This window comes from Mus caroli, unplaced genomic scaffold (assembly GCF_978045245.1).
Source record: "Mus caroli unplaced genomic scaffold, Mus_caroli_1 scaffold_8, whole genome shotgun sequence".
NCBI lineage: Eukaryota > Metazoa > Chordata > Mammalia > Rodentia > Muridae > Mus > Mus caroli.
Genome location: NW_028227263.1, coordinates 49336716 through 49355841, shown reverse-complemented (window position 1 = coordinate 49355841; position 19126 = coordinate 49336716). Strand labels below are relative to the sequence as shown.

Sequence of the window (19126 nt, the reverse complement as noted above, 5' to 3'; positions counted from 1 at the left end):
TCATGTGTTTACATAATGTGTCTGTGTTTTATGTCTTTATCTTTATGCTGTAAATAACAATGGTGTGTTTGTGAGCATCTCCAAGGACTCTGTATTCAAGGACACTAAATTAATTGATAGCCTGAAATGGTTTGCAGGTGGAGGATGGACGAGTATTTACTGGCAAATACTCTAAAGCAACCTCCTCCCTCCCAGAGAGCCAGTTTTGAAAGCATTCAACATCTCACAAGCTTTGGGCCAGTCATCTTGGGGACCTGGAAAGAAGTACTAAATGAGGACGGGGGATCAATTGAGGCCTTTTTGATTCCGTACAAAACGAAATATACAGAGTGACAAGCTGCAGACTTACATAGTATGGAATGCAACTTGTGCAGGGGAAGTGGTGTTTCCTTTGGGGGGGGGGGGAGCTTGCCATTGGCCAGGCAAGCCTAGCAGTTCTTCATAGCTTAGGCCTCCAACCCATGGCAATCTTCCTCTGTTTATTTCTTGAGTGCTGGATTACAAGCATCATGAACCATCACGCCCAAGAGTAATCTCTGCTTATGCTCAGTGAAATCACTTTGAATCAGGGGATGTGATTTCTCCTCCTTTCCTAGTTCTGTGAGGGTAGAGAAGTTTAGTGCTAGAACTGAAGTAATGTTAGTAAAGCCAGGCATCAGAATAACCAGAAAGATTCAATGCTTACTCCCTAAGAGGAAGAAAACTGGATTTGGAAACCAAAGGTTAACAGAGTTAGCTCTCTGGAGCCTGAGGGTATAAGTCAAAAGGTCAGAGGAACTGTGGATTTTGAAACTCCTCAAGAGTTACAGCTGTTAATTAGACCAGCTCTGTAGCCCTAAACTACACTCTTAAGCTATACAGTCATCTTCATGGGTCAGGGGTCCTTGCATCTGCTCAGCCTGCCCATCTAGGGCGGTGGCTATAGTAGGACTTCTCTAGGATTCTGGGTGTTCCCAGTAGTCCACAGTCATACTTGTCATCCCTTTTAAAGGAATGACCATGTATTGTGAATCTGGCCTCAAAAATTAAGATATACTCCTGCCCTCAAGGAACTCATAACTGATTGCTTGCAGTAAAGAAAGTGTGGTAAGTGCTGGGGAAGTGGGTCTTGACGTGTCTTCAAGGTCTAATTTGAGCTGCCTCTGTGGAGCAGGTAAGGAGCTGGTCCTTGTTTGTAGAGCTCAGTAGTTTTAGGAGAATGTGGCAAGTGGGTTTGCAGCAGGATCTGTGTAACAGTGATGTTGCTTTGGCCACCATAGCAAAAGATAATCTAAAGAAACACTAATATGCCTCCCTCCTTTCAGCTATCAGATCATTAAAACAATGGAATGAACAGGCGCAGGAAGAATGTGTTAGCCAAAGGGACTTGCTTCCTAGTAAGAGAGTCTATAGAGGGGGGCCAACTTCCAAGATAAACTGGAGCTAAGACAATGATTAGTCGGTGATTGATAGGACCACACCTGGTTAGTTAGAATTATAACTATGTTATAATTAACTTAGTATAAGTAACTTAGTTACTTATGTCTTTTACCCTCTATTTAAACCTAAGCCTCAAGTCAGTGCTCTCCATGGGATGAACTTGGGGTTAGGAGTTAGGTCACTGAAGCTTTTTGTTTCTCAGTGTGGCCACACTGGATACATTTCCTTTCTCAGCTTTTCACCATTGATGGTCTCTTTATTGTCATATGAGGACAGATGACTGTAGCTTGCTAAGGTTGCCAGGGACTAGGTTTTCATCTAATGACTCCAGTAACACTGTCATCCTCAGCACTGTTGAAGCCATGTCCTAGGAGGCTAATACCACAAAAGAAGTAACAATGGTCCAGTGTTTGTTTTGTTTTCCAGTTTTTGAGACAGGAGCTCACTATGTAGCTCTGGCTGTCTTAGAATTTATTGTGCAGACTAGGCTGACTTTGAACTCACAGAGACACACCCGCTTCTGGTTCCCAGAGTGCTGGGATTAAAGTCGTGCACCATTGTGCCTGGCTGGTGATGGCTATTGACAAAGGTGAGAGTGGAAAACTGGACTAGTTTAAGCTTTTCCAAGAAGTTAATTTAACAATTCATAGAGAAGAAACCAAATTAAGTCTTAATCACACCCCAAGCCCACCATCCTCAGCCTTGGGTAATCAGATGGTAACTTGATGAGGGTAATAAAGTTGGTTCTAAACAACCAGGAGGCACCCAACAAACATCCCTGAGAGGTGTGTGTCCTGAAAGTCACCAGCTGAGATGGCTCACCTGCTCACACTGACTTTGCACAGGCAGCACTCTGCTCTGAAATGAACCTGTCTTCTCAATTGAAGGGAAGAAAAGGCAGAAACATCCAACCCCAGTAGCAGGCCAACGACTGACGTCAAGCCTCGTGAGAATGGTTATTAATCACTCCAGCCTGGTGTGCAGTTGAGGACAGCTCTTTCCAGCTCTCTCAACCCATTCCTGGGATCCTTCCACCAGCCATGCACCTGCTGCTGGCCACAAACCCTCAGCTTTGAGACAGGCACGAATGCAGGCTGCCTCCCATAACATTCAAAGCCACACTCACCCATTAGAGCCCAGGCTTTGTGGAGGAGATGGCAACAAGGCATAGGTGGTGTTTGCCCACCCCCACCCCCCACAACACACACACACAATGTGTGCTTGTCTTAAATCTTGCATGGCAACCTCCCCTAAAATATTCATTTCCTGGGAACTTAATGGGAATATGGGATTAATGTCCCAAAGAACTCTTGGGGCTAGCTATTAATTCCTCTTAGGAAATACCAGTGGTCTTTAATCAAAATTGCCTAAATTACAATCTAGTGAAGCATGTCCTTGCAGGGCTTAGGGGTCGGTGTCATTTCAACTATTTCCAATAGATGGCGCCCATCTTCACGTTAATAAATCATTCATATAATTTGTTTTCCAGTTTTTTCTAGGGAGATGGGGGGCTGGGGACACAACAGCGAATGGAGAGGACATAGTGAAAGTCCAGACAGGAACATTCTGTCCAAGGGCTGTCTCCAGGCCTCACGCACTTCTGAGAGTCTGAAGACAGAGCCAGGGAGCCCAACAACAGTCATGCTCCCTGTGTGTAGCTAGCTCCTCCGGGCACCCACTAATAAGGACAGACAGTGTAAGTCAGGGCAGAAGAGCAGGGGCACTACGTGTAGCCCCTGCTGAGTTTTGGAGAAGGATTGAGACGTTCCAAAGATTCCCCAAACCCGAGCTCTGTAACTGTTATATTTCAAGACCCTTTCTGTCTTTGATCACATAACACCAGACTGCCAATTTCATGAACTTAAAAATAACAACCCATCTTTGCTAAACAAAACCAACCCAGACTAATAGTTGATGAGTCTCCCCGCCTGTGTCTTAAATCTCACAATTCTCAAATTAGTTATCCCCACTCTGCTAGGAAAGGGTAGGGCATACGTCTGCTTGACTTCCATCACAAACCCTAGAAGCAGCCAATCTTTGCAGATTTCTCAGGCTGCAATCCCGGAGACTTGGCACCAGGACTCAAATGTGAATGGAATCAGGGTTGCTTTGTTGTGACTAGGAGTCACTGCCTCCTGGTTGACTTGGCAGACTAAGTATTTTGATATTTATGTCTCACAAAGGGTTTAAGGTCCTGGGAGCCAGAGGTTTAAAATGGCCATAATTCTAGTTGTGGCTTAAGAATCCCTAAATTAAAAAGTCAAGGGTGATTATGGTCCCAGATACAGCCTAAGCATTCTAGCTTCATGTTCTGTGGAGCTACTCTGGATACTTGAAGGTCAGTGAAATGGGTCAAAGGTCTCTTCATCTCTCAGGGTGACTAGAATTGCTAAGCACAGGTAGGAATCAGCTTTTATAATTGAAATGGTTAAAGATTCCCCAATCCAAACAAAATCTGTTAAACTAAAAGATGTCTAACTATCTAAAATAACTAGCTTTGCTGCACCCAGAGAGAAGACTAAAATATCCAGAAAACAAAGGTTATGCTGAGGCATTGCAAGATGCTGCCTCTCCAGTTCATGCATCAACCACACAACTCCCTGTTGATAAAGTGGGTTACTAAGCAACTTCGTGAGAAACTAGAAGGGAACCTGCCTTTTAAATGCTGTTTGGAAAGGTACTTTGTGAGTTAAAAAAAGAACTCTTACCAAAGGTTTTGGTTTTGCTTTTCTTTTTCCTCCACCTTCCCCCTGGAGCACTGGTGTTGGGTGTTTGCTTCCTGGTCCTTTATCTCAACCCTCTCAACACAAGCCAGTGAGAAAGAGATCTCTATATTCACATTTATATAGGAGAGATCTCTTATAAAGTCAATGAGTGTAAACTCTGGACATTTTTATCACAATTTCTTGTTCTTTTATACCTCCTTGTTTTCCAATTCATTGTGTTCTACAAAACTTACAGTTTCCTTTTACTGGATTCAGTTTTCCCAGAGGCACTATGGGAGAGCGCCAGCTGGACTTTGTTTCTCAGCAATAAGGTCTAGTCCCCCCAGCACCCTTTGATCTACAGACATTACAGCAGTCCGTCACTCTGGGAAAAAAAAAAAAAAAAAAAAAAAACAGGAGAAAAGATTCCCCTCCCCTCCTCCCAAAACACCTGGATTAGAAAGGACTGCATTGTGTCAGCTGTGTGACTTCAGGCTATCTGTAAAATGGGTATAATTATGACCTATCCAATTTGTAAGGTAGTGAAGATAATCGCTGTGGAAGGTGAATGCAGTAAGCTCCCAGCACACAGTAGGTCTGTTTGCTGCTTCTCTGGCCTAGAGATGTGAGAGTTAACTTACAGTGAAGCAGGACACTCATTTCAGCCAGAATCGGACTTACTGAAACCTGAAACTGTGGGAATGGACAGGAAACCGGAGCAGTCCTTGGATCTCTGTCCTACTCTTCCACGACGCTGCGGAGGAGGGGTTGAGCATAGGCTCAACGTTCGACCTAGGGTGGGCAGCCTCTGGCCTTCCCTCACCCTAGCACCGGCACCACCCAGAGGTCTTCACGACCCCGCCTGCAGCTCCAGGCTTAGAGGGGGAAAAAAAAACCAACAACAACCGCCACCAAGACCCTGAGGGCGCAGCGGCTGGCGACAGCTCGTCTCACGGCCTCCGGGCCTGTGGGGTCCAAGCTAACTGGCCTCTGCGCCGGCTGCCCTCGGGGACCGCGCGGGGCTGTGGGCGTGGCGAGCGCCCGCCTGCTGAGGCGCCCTGGTGGGGCTGTGTGTGCGCGCGCGCGTGTGTGTGTGTGCGCGCGCGCGCGGCCAGAGGGCGGGGGGGGGGGGGGGACACGACTCGAGCGCGCGCAGGCAGCCGGGCCCGCGCGCCTCACTGCCTCGTCCTCGCCCCGGGGCTGCCCGGCCCCTCCCCTCCCCCGCGAGCTGCGCACCGGCAGCCGGCTGACCCAGCAGCCCGCGCCCGCGCCCTTGTCCGCGCGAGCCGGCGGCGGGCTCCAGTTTAGCCGGCGACATGAGCGGCGGCGGCGGCGACGACGTGGTGTGTACCGGCTGGCTGAGGAAATCGCCTCCCGAGAAGAAGTTGAGGCGCTATGTGAGTGAGGCGAGCGGGCGAGCGGGCGCGGCCCGGCGGGAGGGCGGCCGGGAGGCCGGGGGCTGTCCCGCGGCCTCGGAGGTGGGGGCGCTGAGAGAGGCCGGGCGCGGCGAGCCGGGGCCCCGCGGCCTCCGAGGGCGAGAGCGGCGGGCGCGAGTGGGGCGCCTCACACCTGTCACAGGTGCGCCGCCGAGGGGCGGGGCGCAGGTCGGGGCTGCGGCTGCCGCCTGCCTGCCCGGGAACTCCTCGCTCGCCGAGCCGAAGTTTGGAGCGATTGTTCCGGGCGACCCGGAGAGTAAAACGCCCGGGGCCGAAGGGGCCGAGTCGCCCCGAGCGGGAGGGTAGGCTGAGGGGCCGCGCGGCCCCGGGCCCACAAAGGGCGAGGCGCCGCGCCCCTCTCCCGGTCCCTTTCTCTGTCCGCCCCTCCCCGGTGGCCGCCTTGCTTCCTTCCAGTCTGCGGCCACTACATCACGGGCAGCGTCAGCGGCATGTGCAGCGCTTGTATTAAGTGACTCATTTGTTTGTCCCCCTTCTTTCCCATTATTCCGAATGTCTCTCACATATCCCCCCCCCCCCACACACACACACAAACACCGCGGTCCTCCGCCCCACGGGGTGACACTGCAGTTTGGTCCTCAATAACTGGCCAGAGTTTTGTGTCGTCTGATGTCTGGGGTCTGAAGATGTGGTTCTGAATTGCTAGGTGATGCGAGCTGGCTGTGTGTACTGAAATTGCTGGGACGGGCCGTCCCCTCTACGTGAGAAACTGGCAATTGGGGTCGGGGCACCCACTTCTTGTTTAGCGAGGTCAGAGAACAAAATGGTGCCAGGATCCGAGATTGGGGTAGTCTGAGGAGTTTAGAAACGGAAAGTCCGTTAAAGGAGTGCAGGTCCTCCCATCTTCTCGCTCTTCACTTGCCAAGAATCGTCCTTGTTCTGCTGCCTGGGAGTGCTGGACTCTGAGAAATAACTCCCACAGCCTGGAAGTGAGCGGTCGCTTCCAGCTGCAGTGCATCAAGGGAGCTCCCAACAGACCCTGCCCTCTGTCAGCTGCACTAGTGGCTGGCCATGGGGGACAGAAGCTTACCAGAGTTTCCTGTCTCTACTCCCCAGATCAGAATCAAGGGACTTCTGGCCTCTGGACTGAGGAAGTGACATTCTGTTTTTCAAAGGAAGTGTTGTTGGGGAGTGCAAGTGTGTCAATGAAACCAGGCTCTCTCTGACTTAGGTCACTTGCTTGCTGGGAAGGGGTGAAGGGGGAAGGGCAGGGAATCTAAGGATTTAGTGCATGCCTTTTGAAAGTGGACAGAGATTTGGCATACAGTAATATAGTAGGGGTGTTTAAGCTTGAAAGCTCATTTTTGGGGGGGTTGATATGAGTAAAATATTTTAATTACTAGGAGCTTTTTCTTTTGTTTTGTTTTGTTCTGTTGCCTGTTGCTGTAGCCTAGGCTTGAACTGGCAGAACTTACACTTGGGAAACGAGAGACAGGAGGATCAGAGGTTCAAAACCAGCCTAGCTTGCTACTTGAGACCCTGTCTCTCATTTGCATACCAAACAACACACACACACACACACACACACACACATCATGGAGGCACACAACTTCAAGATGGCTTAATGGGTAAAAGCACTGTCCCTCAAGCCTGTTGACTTAAATTTGATCCCCTGGAACCCATATAAAGATGGAAGAAGAGTTCTGACCTACACACTCACACTGTGGTGTTTCGTGCACTCACACAGTCTCTCATATGCACAATAATAGTTAAGAAAATTGTGGGGGGCGACTTTGTGTGTGGGGTGGTGGTGGTTCATGCCTACAGGCATGAGCATGCATCCAGTATCTGGAAGATGGAGGCAGGAGTGGCAGGCGTTCAAGATCATCCTGGACTGCTTAGTGAGCTCAAGGCCAAACCAGACTACATGACCTGCTGCTGAAATAGTGTCCAGCTTAAAAAAATAAAGATTTCAGATTAGAAAGGAATGTAGCATAGTTGATAGAACGTTTGCTTAGCATACAAGATGTCCTGGGTTTTATCCTAGTACATCATAAACAAGTGCTGGGTGGCACAAGGTTGTAATCCCAGGATTCCAAGGAGGAGGGGGAAGGAGGATTAGAAGTTCAGGTCATCCTTGAATTTGAGAAAACAAACAGAAATCTTTGGAACTTTAGAGATCTTTGGAACTTTGTTTTTGAAATAGCTTGTAAAAAAAAAAAGTGGATACTGTTGCTACTTTGACTCAGGACTGGATGAAGATACAGACTTACGAAGACTCTCTTTATGACCTAGCTCTTGAGTATCTTTTAGAACAGAGTTAGCTCAGAATAAGCCAAGTTTGGAGGCTTGTGTTAAACACAGATTTTACGCATTTAAACTCCTTAGCAGTCTTGGGTCCTCTGGTGACCTCAGCCTCCCTCTCACACACATTCCCTTTGGCTCCAGCCCCTAAGGCATCTGACACTTCAAGTAACAGCTTGGTGTGCCTGGAAGCCTCACCCACTGTAGAAAGAAGTTCAGCCCTCCTACTTGAAACAGCCAATCAAAATAACTTATGCTTCCAGTACAGCCTCCTTCTACATCCACTACATTTCTGGAGTAAACAGTTGGCTTTTACACACACACACACACACACACACACACACACAGAGGATTGAATGTAGGTCTTTTGGGTTCTTGGCAAAAGGTCTGTCTCTGAATCTCAAACCTTATATTTACTTTTTCCTTTATAAATCTCTGCCAACTGTTTTAGGTTAGATCTCTGCCCTTGGTTTCTTAGAAGCCCAAATTAATTAGACTCAAACTTAGAGGTATTTCCCAGCCTGATTGGTACATGCATAACCCCTAAATAGCTGTTGTGACTGATATACATAATAGTCATGTGGTATTGTAGATGAGCATTTCTTTATTTTAAGGATGTATCAAGTATCAGAGATAAGGGGGAAAGTAGCATATTAAATGCATGATAGTTAAAGGCTATTTTGAAAACATAACTCCCTAATTTGTGGGGAAAGGTAGGTAGGTAGTAGGGGAAAAACACAACTTGGGAAAAGCTATGTTGTCAGGAAATTGGTTTGTTTTGTGATAGGGTTTCACTCAGCAGTCCAGATGGTCTGGACATCACTGTGTAGCCCAAGCTAGCCTTCAATTTGAGGTGATCTCCTGATTCTGCCTCTCAAGTGCTGTTTTTGAAGGCCCATGCCACCACATCCAGCAACTGGGTTTTGTTTTTAGGGATTTTTTTTTCTCATTGGATTTTATAACTGATTAGACATATGAAATAACAACTGATCTAGAAAATATTTGTTGTATGTACTAAAGACATTGGGTAGGAAGGAAAAGGAATATATTGAGTATTACCCTTGGTGCGTGATGTGGTTGCACTGAGAGGTTAACAAAAGAAACAGCCTCATTCCCAGGTATGTATGTGAGTCCATACATGCATGAGATCACACAAATACATGCATTTAAATGTTAAGCAGGACTTTTGTGGATTAAAAATTTACAACATACAATGCATTATAATTTATTATAATTTCATAGTGTTAAGGATTTGAGGGGAAAGAAGATTGGTTACAGCACTGCCCCCTGGTGGTTTATTTGAAGAAAGTTGTATTGGGTCTAATGAATTGCTGAAGGAAGCAGTTAACTGTTCTTTTATTATCATTGTTAAATATGTGTATTACAGGCTTTGGATTAGTTAACCAACTCATCCCTTCACGGTTTGCTGATGACTTTACCTTCTATCATAAAGAAAATCGATCAGGGTATGGCCATCTGCACAAATCCTAGTCAATATTCCAAATTTACTCAGTGTTTATGATTCTCTTCCTTTTTTCCTCTTCTTAGAGTAGATAAGGTGACCCACTGTCAGAGCTAATTCTACTACCTGTACTTTGGTTCCCATTCTCTCCTGCCTGCTAAGACAATTCTTTCCATTTTTGGTAATTTTTAAATTAGTTCTTTGAGAATTTTGTACAATGTATTTTGATCATATTCGCTCTTTGCCCATCTCTTCCCATATCCAGCCCTTTCCCTACCCGCCCAACGTTCTGTCCTATTCTCCCCCAAACCCATCAAACCTAATTTATGTTATTCATATAATCTTGGATGTGTGGCCTGGCACTGCAGCATGATCAACCCATCAGGGGCCAGGACTAAAGGGTGCCACCATGCCTACCTTACTGATATTTATAAAGGACCATATATTTATTTTACTGATTTTTATCTATTGCCTTTCTGTTGACAGTCTCATTTGTTTTCAGTTCTTTATTATAACTTTTTTCTAGTAGCATTTGGTTTATATTATTTTTCTAAGTTTATGTTTTAATGTGGGAGCTTAAATTACTGATTTGAGACTTTCCCTCTAATATATCATTTAGTGCTATAAACCCCCTTTGAAGACTGTTCTAAAATTTTAATCAGTTGTATTTTCATTTAGTTCAATGTATTTTTTTAACTTCACTTGAGACTTTCTTTGATTATTTAGATGTATGTTGCTTTGTTTCTAAATATTTAAAGATTTTCTTGTTATTTCTCTGTTCCCAATTTTTTGGTTGGCTCCATTTGGGAATAAAATACATTCTGTATAATAAAAATTATTTTATGTTTGTTGAGATTTATTTTATAACCAAAAATATTATTTTCTTCCTTTATTTCTTTGGGTACTTGAAATGATGTTTATTCTACTATCAAGAAGTAAAATAGTCTACAAATGCCAATTAGACAAGGCATGGTGGGTCATGTGTATAATCTTAGCACTTTGAATGGTACAGTGGGAGCATTAGGAGTTTGAGGATAGCCAGAGTTATATGGAGTGTTTGACGCCAGCCTAGGACTATATAGCAAGACACTGTCTCCAAAGGGAAAAAAATTACTTTAACTTAGGACATTCTCCTGAGCTTCACATGTATAATTGTTTTGCATACATGTGTCTAGGGCTTGCGGATACCATAAGTGGACATTGGAGCCCCTAGAACTGGAGTTCTAGATGATTGTAAATCACCATGAAAAGTAGAACTAAACATAGGTCCTCTTAACTGATAAGCCATCACTCTAGTCCCCTGAGCTTTATTATATTTTATTTAAGAGATTAGGAGCTCATGCAGCCCATGATAGTCTTGAATGTACTGTGTAGTCGATGTTGCCCTTGAATCTCCTGAGCTTGTTGTCATCAACATTATATCATATTTCCTCATGTAGCAGTAGTCCACATATTCAGCAGTAAATGAATAGATAAGAAAAATGTGGCTTTTGCATACAAAAGAATAATAGCCTTAAAAATATTGACACATGGATATGCTATAAAATATATGAACTTCGGGGGTATTATGATGAATAATCTACTCACAAATAACAATTATATGACTATTTTCTTTTTTATTAGATATTTTCTTCATTTACATTTCAAGTGCTATCCCGAAAGTTCCCTATATCCCCCCCGCCCTGCTCCCCAAGACTATTTTCATAACTTATCTAGACTATTGATAGAAAGATTGGTCATTAGGAAGGTCTGAGAATAGAGACTGTAAGAAACTATTGTAGAGTGAATTCAAAGCTCAGTGATATAAACTGAAAGAGTTCTGAATATGGATGATAGTAATGGTGACACAACACTGTGAATGTCCTTAATGCTAGCTCAGGGCATTTCATTTATTACCTAACACCTAAAGTGGTCAAGATGGTAGATTTTATAGTCTGTGTACTTTAGCATAATTAAAAAAAAACAGAACTTCTTTTATGCTGAAGAGATAGCTTATGTGTTCAATTTCCAGCACCCACTTGGTGACTCACAACCATCTGTAATCCCATTTCCAAGGGATTTGATACCCTCTTCTGGGCTCTGTGCACACCAGGCATATACAAGGTACACAAACATACATGCAGACAAAGCACCTATACACATAAAATAATAACAAAACTATTTTTTGAATTTTCATTTGGTAGGGGTTAGGGGTATTGCTAGTATTACTTCACCTTATTTGTAATTCAAGAGAAAAGACAGAATGGATTCTCCATAGCTTAACTCATCCACATCTGAGAACCAGAGGTAGTGAGTTTACACACATCTAGAAATCACATCTGTTCCTTTAATGAATGAAACTTCTTTGGCATTGCTTTCTATCTCTGGTTGGTCTGTCTCTATATTGCAAGAAAAAAATAGAATATGATAACTTGGTGCTACAGCAAAATGTGCAGAAGTGTAAGGTAGGCCTCTACCAGCATCCAAATTAATTTTGACAACTGTAAATAGAGAATATATTACATCCTTTCCCTTCCTGAAGAAATAAATCAGTACTTATCTCAGCCTCCAATGAATTTTCAGACTAGGGAGACAAGAAATGCACATGAAAAGCAGGGTACTGCCCTTATATGGAGTTACATGATTCAGGAAACAAACTGTATAAAGGCAAAGAGCTCTAGGTATAGAAGATGACAAGAGTTTTGAGACAGAAGAGGACCTGAGTTGGACTCAGAAGTTTATGGGCTAAAAAGAAATATAGTGTGTAGGATGACACAGGCCATGAATATGACAATAGAAATGGTAAATCCATCTATAAAGGAGGGGTCAAGACCATAGAAGAAAGCAGAAAGAGCTTTGACAGGTGAATGTAGAGCTGAGGAGGGATGTTTTATAAAAGGTCCTAGATGGTAGGATGACATTCACTGGTGAAAAGCATCCCTCTTACACAGTGGCCTCATAGATTAACCAGTTTTTCAATGTGACTATCAGTGCATGCTGAGAGGGTTCATCTTCAGAAGACCTGCCTCAGTGTTTCAAGGGTCATTGGATCCTTGATTGGATTACTTCCTTCTCTGCTTCCTACTTTACTACTTGTAAACTTGAATGATGCTTCTTATTCCACCGAGTTTTCAAATTTACTGGGATAATGTGGAAAAGAAATCTGAGCACTATGTCAAGCACAGAGATGTATTGAAGTATTTAGTGTTGGAGGAGGTGGCAGAACAGGATGATGCAAATTTATACTTATTCAACCCTTCATTAGGTAATCTGAACTTGAGCATGGGTGTTTTTGCATCCATTTCATTCTGGGGCCAGACTACAATTATATTGTACTACTAAGTATAATTCTGAAGCTAGAATTGTGTACTAAGGAGTTGGATATTCTTGGAAGAAACATCTCAAAGGTCTTTCAATTTCAGGGAATGGAAATTAAATTGCAGGGATATGCCTGAAACTATGACTTTGAGAAATATATATGTGATGGGAACATGGGAATGCATGTAAGAACCCACATTTGACATTGGTCTAAATTAAAAAACTTTTAGGCAGTGGTGTATTAGTTTTAGTTGCTTTCATAAAATATCATAATGAAAAGCAACTTAGGAAAGAAAGTTTATTTTGGCTTATAGTTCTAGAGTGTTTGAGTCCATAATGGCTGGAGCAGGAAGCTAGCTATTCACATTTCATCTACTCACCAGGAAATAGGGAGTGAACTGGAAGCCCAGTGTCCCTCAAGATACAAGTTCATATGCACTTCCTAAAGGCTCCATATCCTCCACAAACAGCACCACCAACTGGAACTCAAGTGTTCAAATATCTGAGCTATGGGGAGCATTTCTCATTCAAACTACTAGTAGTGGTACTGCTAGATGTAGTAAAGCTTCAAACTCAGCTTAGAGAGCCTCTTAAAGTTTCCCCAAAGTGGGCCTTTTGCTGGACTTACTTCTAAAACACATTTTTACCTTACACTGGGCAGTCAGTTTCTTCTTGCACTTTTGTTTTTGTTTTTGTTTTTGTTTTTGTTTTTTTTTTTTTTTGTTTTTTCGAGACAGGGTTTCTCTGTGTAGCCCTGGCTGTCCTGGCAGTCACTTTGTAGACCAGGCTGACCTGACTCAGAAATCCACCTGCCTCTGCCTCCCGAGTGCTGGGATTAAAGGCGTGCGCCACCACGCCCAGCTTCTTCTTGCACTTTTACAGACAATGTAATGTCTTGTTTAGCATAGGGTATAGGTATGGTACCATTTGTTGGACAACATTGCAAGGCTAGGAGCTACCCATCATTGTCATTAATTTATTATAACTACTGTACTCTCAGTTTTATGCTTTCGGCTTTTACTGATTTACAGGTTGTTGGGATAGTGAGGGTAAGGAGCTTGGGAGATATCTTAGTTAATGGAATATTTTTCCATTAAAGCTTAAAGATCTGAGTTCCATCCCAGAACCCACACAAAGCTAGGTGTGGTGGCACATGCTTGTATTCCTGTTGCAGGAAATGTAGAAACAGGAAGATCTATGGCACTCACTGGCCAAGCAGCCTAGCCTAATATGTGTGCCCCAAATTCCAGGTAATACATCACAGAGAAATGACATCTCCTGAGAAATGACATCTGATATTGTCCTTGATCCCCATGAGCTCTTGTACATACATGTACATAACACATAAAAACAGTGAATTGATTCTATATTACTCTTCAAGCAGATCAGTTATGATATTTTTAAAATTAGTATCTATATGTATTACCGAGACTGGTCTTGAACTTAGTATAAAAGCTGCTTCCTACCCTACCCTCCTGAGCAAATGGAACTACAGGCGTGTACTATAATCTGGTTCTTAGTGTGTTTTTTTTTAAATAACTGTGAGCACACAGGATTAAATATAATCAACACATTTGAACCTATAGTATTTGTTGTTCTTCTTGAAGCTCAGATTATACTGTCCTTAGCCTGTGGCACCCTATTCAAGTTGGTTTCTCTCATGATACTTTTAGTATAATGGTTTCTTTGCTATATGATATGACAAGGTCTTCTAGGTTTTGTACATATCTTGATCAAGATATAGTATTAACAAGTTCCTTAAAGGATCTTGATTTTTGTTTATGAAAAGTGCTATATAGAAACCCACTATGGAAATTAACATAATTGTTATCATGTTGATTGCACAGTTGGTTTTTACGTGTTAATCAACTATCAAGAAGGTAGTATTTTGTTATATTTCTCCCTCATAAACTGTAATTATAAATAGGTGCATTTACTTCTGCATAATATTTGTCCAATTCGAATTATTAGAAATTTTTATGATATAGAAAAAGAAAATTCTGAAATGATTAAAGATTTATATGGTATCATATATTATCAAGGCATCACTTTTGTTTCATCTGTTCCTTTACTCTTTCTTTCTCTTTCTTTCTTTCTTTCTTTCTTTCTTTCTTTCTTTCTTTCTTTCTTTCTTTCTTTAAGCTTATAGCACATGCTATTCCCAGGGGACTTCCCATCTCAGCCCAACCCTGCTTAGCTTCTGAAATCAAATGAGATTGGGTATGGTCTCCTTTTAACATTTTATTGCTTAAATATTATAAAACAAATGCTAGAAGCATATATAACTCTTAAGATTCTTATCTTAGTGAAGATATCATATATTATGTACAGACTCCCCAGTTAGACATTTATGTGTTTTCAGTTAATTACCATCATATGCAATGTATATGCCATATAGGTGACACTTGACTAAGACTTTCACCAAGCTGATGAACCACTATTTTATATATGTAGCATGCTATAACTATAGTTCACATGGGAAATTTCATGGAAAGAAATTAGCATCCTTCCAACTTCGAGAGTTGGAGCTAGGATAGTTTCCACAGCACAGTCCTTTATTCTTTAAAGTTATGAATGAACATTACATTAGGGTTAATTACATTTCCTTCAATAAGAAAGAACTGGAAGGGGCTGGTGAGATGGCTCAATGGGTAAAAAGCTTACTACCAAACCTACCAAACACCTAAAGCCACAGTCACATTGTAGTATCTTACGAGCTGCACACAGGGATGCCAGGTCTGGTGGGAAGGCATCTCCTTCAAGGGAAAAAAAAAAATCAGAAGTGGGAGACATTTGAGGTAGGTCTCAAATGAATTGCAATCAAAATGTCACATGAGGGAAATCTACAGAATTACAATTGAAAAGCCTTCAAAAGAAAACCACTAAATTAATAGGCACATTATTCACTTACTCCTACTGAGCTGCAGGAGAGTTTCTGCTCAAGTTTTTTCTTTTCTCTTTTTGATATAGGGTCATATGTATTCCAGATAACGTTTAATTTGATGAGTGTATGAGGATGTCTTTGAACTCTGATCCTCCTATTGACCATCTGAGTGATGGGATTTTATAACCATGTACTTCAGGTTATTTTAAGTTTTCTTGTCTACAATCACCCAAGTCATTTCTTAACTACATTATCTATTTATATCACAGAGTATCTAACATTTGAACAATCAATTCCTTTAAAATATGAGTTGATAATACATGAAAATATATTCAAGTTCAGCAGCAATCAGAGAAATCTAGATGAAATTGTTAAGTATTTTAAAAATTATGTCAGCATCAAAGAGGAATCATGGAAACCAAAACTCTACCTATCTTTTCTGAAAAAATATATTTGTTATAATGCATCAAATGCCTTATTAATAACTATACCCTGCAATTAGAAATTTTATTTATAGGAATTCATCCTAACTCTAGAAAAAATTTAAAGGATCATAATATTATTTATAATAGGTCTGTGGGTCATAGGTCAGTGCATAGGTAGAGCATGTGCTTAGCATGAGTGAAGTTCCAAATTCAACTTGCTAGCAAAATAAGTAAATGAACAAAAAAATAAAGTAGACCTTAGCCAAAAGTCAAAGAAGTAATATAATATAATAATATATAGTAAAATACCTAAGTGTTCAAGAACAGAAGAACGACATAAATTTGGCACTGCAATAATTATAAGTTACCATTTATAGTATTTACAATATGCCTGATACCATATCAACATCACAGTGACCTATAAAGCAATTATGTAAGAGAATGCTGAATATGATTTCCCCAGTTACCCCACAAAAGGTAAATAGAAAGCACAGCTAAATACTAGAGGTAAGATCCCACAAGGTAAAGAGAACAATCAGAAAGCAGGGCTGACATAGTTCTAAGTCTTTTAAAGAAGTTATAGTATGAGCTCTTCTAACTCAGTCATGACATGTGTCCCTGAATATTAGCCTTTTCCCACAAGGAAATTTTGGGCTCCTTGATATAGTGGGGAAAAGAAAAGAGGAAAGGAGAGGGGCAATGCCTGGTGAATATGTTTAGGCAGGAAGCTTTCAGATCTGCATTATCCAATCAGGACAAAAGGGAAGTGGAACAAGTAGGGACAGGAATGCTAGCCCTGCCCCACCCCCACCCCCACCCCCACCATTAGTATAGATAGAAGTTTGAAGAGTCTAGTGGGCTCTTGCCAGTTTTCTACCCAGGAGGGCTCAGGGTACTAGAGGAGAGCAGAAAATGGCTTGCCAGAGAAGGAGAGAGCTGAATACAGTTCTTTAAGTTCTGAAGACCACACAGTGAAGAAACTCATCCTTCAGCAACACATCGAGGCTTGTTAGGCAATTGGGAAATCTATTCAGGAAAATGTAAAGCAGTCAGCAGTTGTTTGTCCTTCCTCCTTCCCCCTATACCCATACCTCACACCAGAACAGCTAGAGTCCAGAAGGACATGGGGAAGAAATATCAAAGAAACTGCTCACCTTCTCCAAAGTGAGAAACCAGGCAGAGGGGTAGGAAAAATAAATAAAACAAATCTATCCCTCACATCTGCAAAACAGCTAGAGTAGGGTAGATTTCCTCCATGAACAGACAGATGCCTTGTGCGCAGTCCACACAGCTTACTTTCCATGCTGGACTATTCAAAATCTACTGTTGAAATCTACCCTACTCTAGCCAGTTCTAAGGAAAACAGTGTGACTCACATATACATTACTTTGAGTGATAGCTATTCAAATAACTGACTAAAGTTAGTATTATTTCCATTTTGCAGAATAGGAAGAAGAAAATACAATTTTTTTCTTTTTGTTTTATCAGTTTTATCCTAGCTACTTCATAATGAATCTTTGGTCATACAAAAAGCATGTTCAAAACTCAGTGGCATAAAACAACACTTTTTATTTTGTACATAGGTTCTGTGGTTAAGAATTCAGATAGCACAGCAAGAATTTATTTGTGTTTTCTAGCCTCAAGGGCCTAAGCTATGAAAGCAAGTGGCTTGGAATGACTTAACAGATAGGAGATAGAATCATCTTAAAGTGTCTTCTTCATTCACATACCTGCCACTCAGAAGTGCTGATAAGCAGGGTCTGTTAACTCATACACTTGTGCATGTCTTCTACGTGCAGCCTGGGCTTCCTCAAAACACTCAAAGTAGACAGACTTCCCTACATGGTGGCTTGGAGCTTCAAGAGCAAGTGTCTTTATGTCAAGACTTCATTTTAAATGACCTGGCCTTAGAAGTTGTGTGTTACTTTTGCCACCATTTATTGGTTGAATGACTCGCAAATCCCTTTTAATTGAGGAAAAGAAACACAGACTTGAATTTCTTAATAGATGAAATGTAAAGTATTTGTAGTATGTACTTATTCATTAGATGTTATTAAAATTTTATCTATTGTATATTGGTTGTTAGGCCCTACACCTGCCACGGTGTCCATGTGAATTTCGGGGACAGCTTTCAGGAGTCAGATTTCTCTTTTCATCATGTGGGTCCCAAGAATTGGACTCATTATCTGGCTTGGCAGCAAGTGCCTTTTACCTCTTGAATCATTTTGCTGGCCTAATTTGTGACCTCTACTTTTATGGGTGTGTATGCACACACATCCCTCAAAATATGTGGGTACTTGCAGAGGCCAGAAGAGGGCATTAGATCTCCTGGAGCTGGAGTTACAGGTGGTGTCTGTACACCTGACGTGGGAATAAAGCTTGGGTTCTCTGGAAGAGCAGCCCATGCTCTTACTGCTGGGCCGTGTGTAGTCCCCCAATTTGTGGCCTTTAAAAAAAGAACCTCTCACAATGATAATTATTGTTAAGTATGGTCTCCTTTGATGGTTTTCAAAGTTAAACCTCATAATTAAGTGTTCTTTGAGTAAAAACCTCATCTTTCAGAGTATGTCTGCTTCCCTCTCTCCATCTATAATCTTCCTTGATTAGGACAAGAGTTTCTACTATCTGTGTCCAGATCTTATCAGCTGAGGACAATGTCTGGCAAAACATTACTGCTTAGTATATAATTCTGACTTCTGAAAGAGATTGCTTGCTGATGTTTTTGCAAGTAGGAGAAGAAAGTATCTATGTGATATATGTATGATACCCATATGTAGCATTTTCTACTTTTTTGTCTAATCTAGAATGTGCCTTGGAGTTATCTGCTGAGTTATAATGAATACTTTTTGTCTTTGGGCATGCTATATAGGAACCCACAGTGGAAGAGGTGTTGGTATTTGTTTCAGAGTCTGTACATCCTGAGAATCCTTTGTTCTACCTGAGACCTATACTAAGCCATTCACCTCTAAGCAACATCTAGATGCTACAAGCCTGTTGTACTTGGGCTTGTGTAGAGTTTGTGGCAGACTAAGCTCGTCTTTGGCTTCTTCCTTCTGCTATATTCAAGTACTTGCTCCTGTGTTGTATGTTCTCACAAAATGAACAGTAGTCACCAGAAACGCATGTGTGTGTGTGTGCTCACATGTCTTTGTTCTGTGGCTCTGTTCTCTTCATTCCCCAACAGAGTTAGAAGGGTCAGACTTCCCTCTGGCTTCCCCTTGTAGGGTTTCTAGATC

General features: G+C 42.0%; 1 protein-coding gene across 1 annotated transcript in view; it reads left to right on the top strand.

Moving 5' to 3' along the window:
• The first annotated feature begins 5377 nt into the window (after positions 1-5377).
• Positions 5378-19126, top strand: part of Gab2 (GRB2 associated binding protein 2) — a 226782-nt gene continuing 213033 nt past the window's right edge. The window contains exon 1 of the mRNA XM_021168220.3: positions 5378-5521. Coding sequence (XP_021023879.1) covers positions 5441-5521 — 81 coding nt within the window. The 5' untranslated portion in view covers positions 5378-5440. The remainder of the gene's footprint in view (positions 5522-19126) is intronic.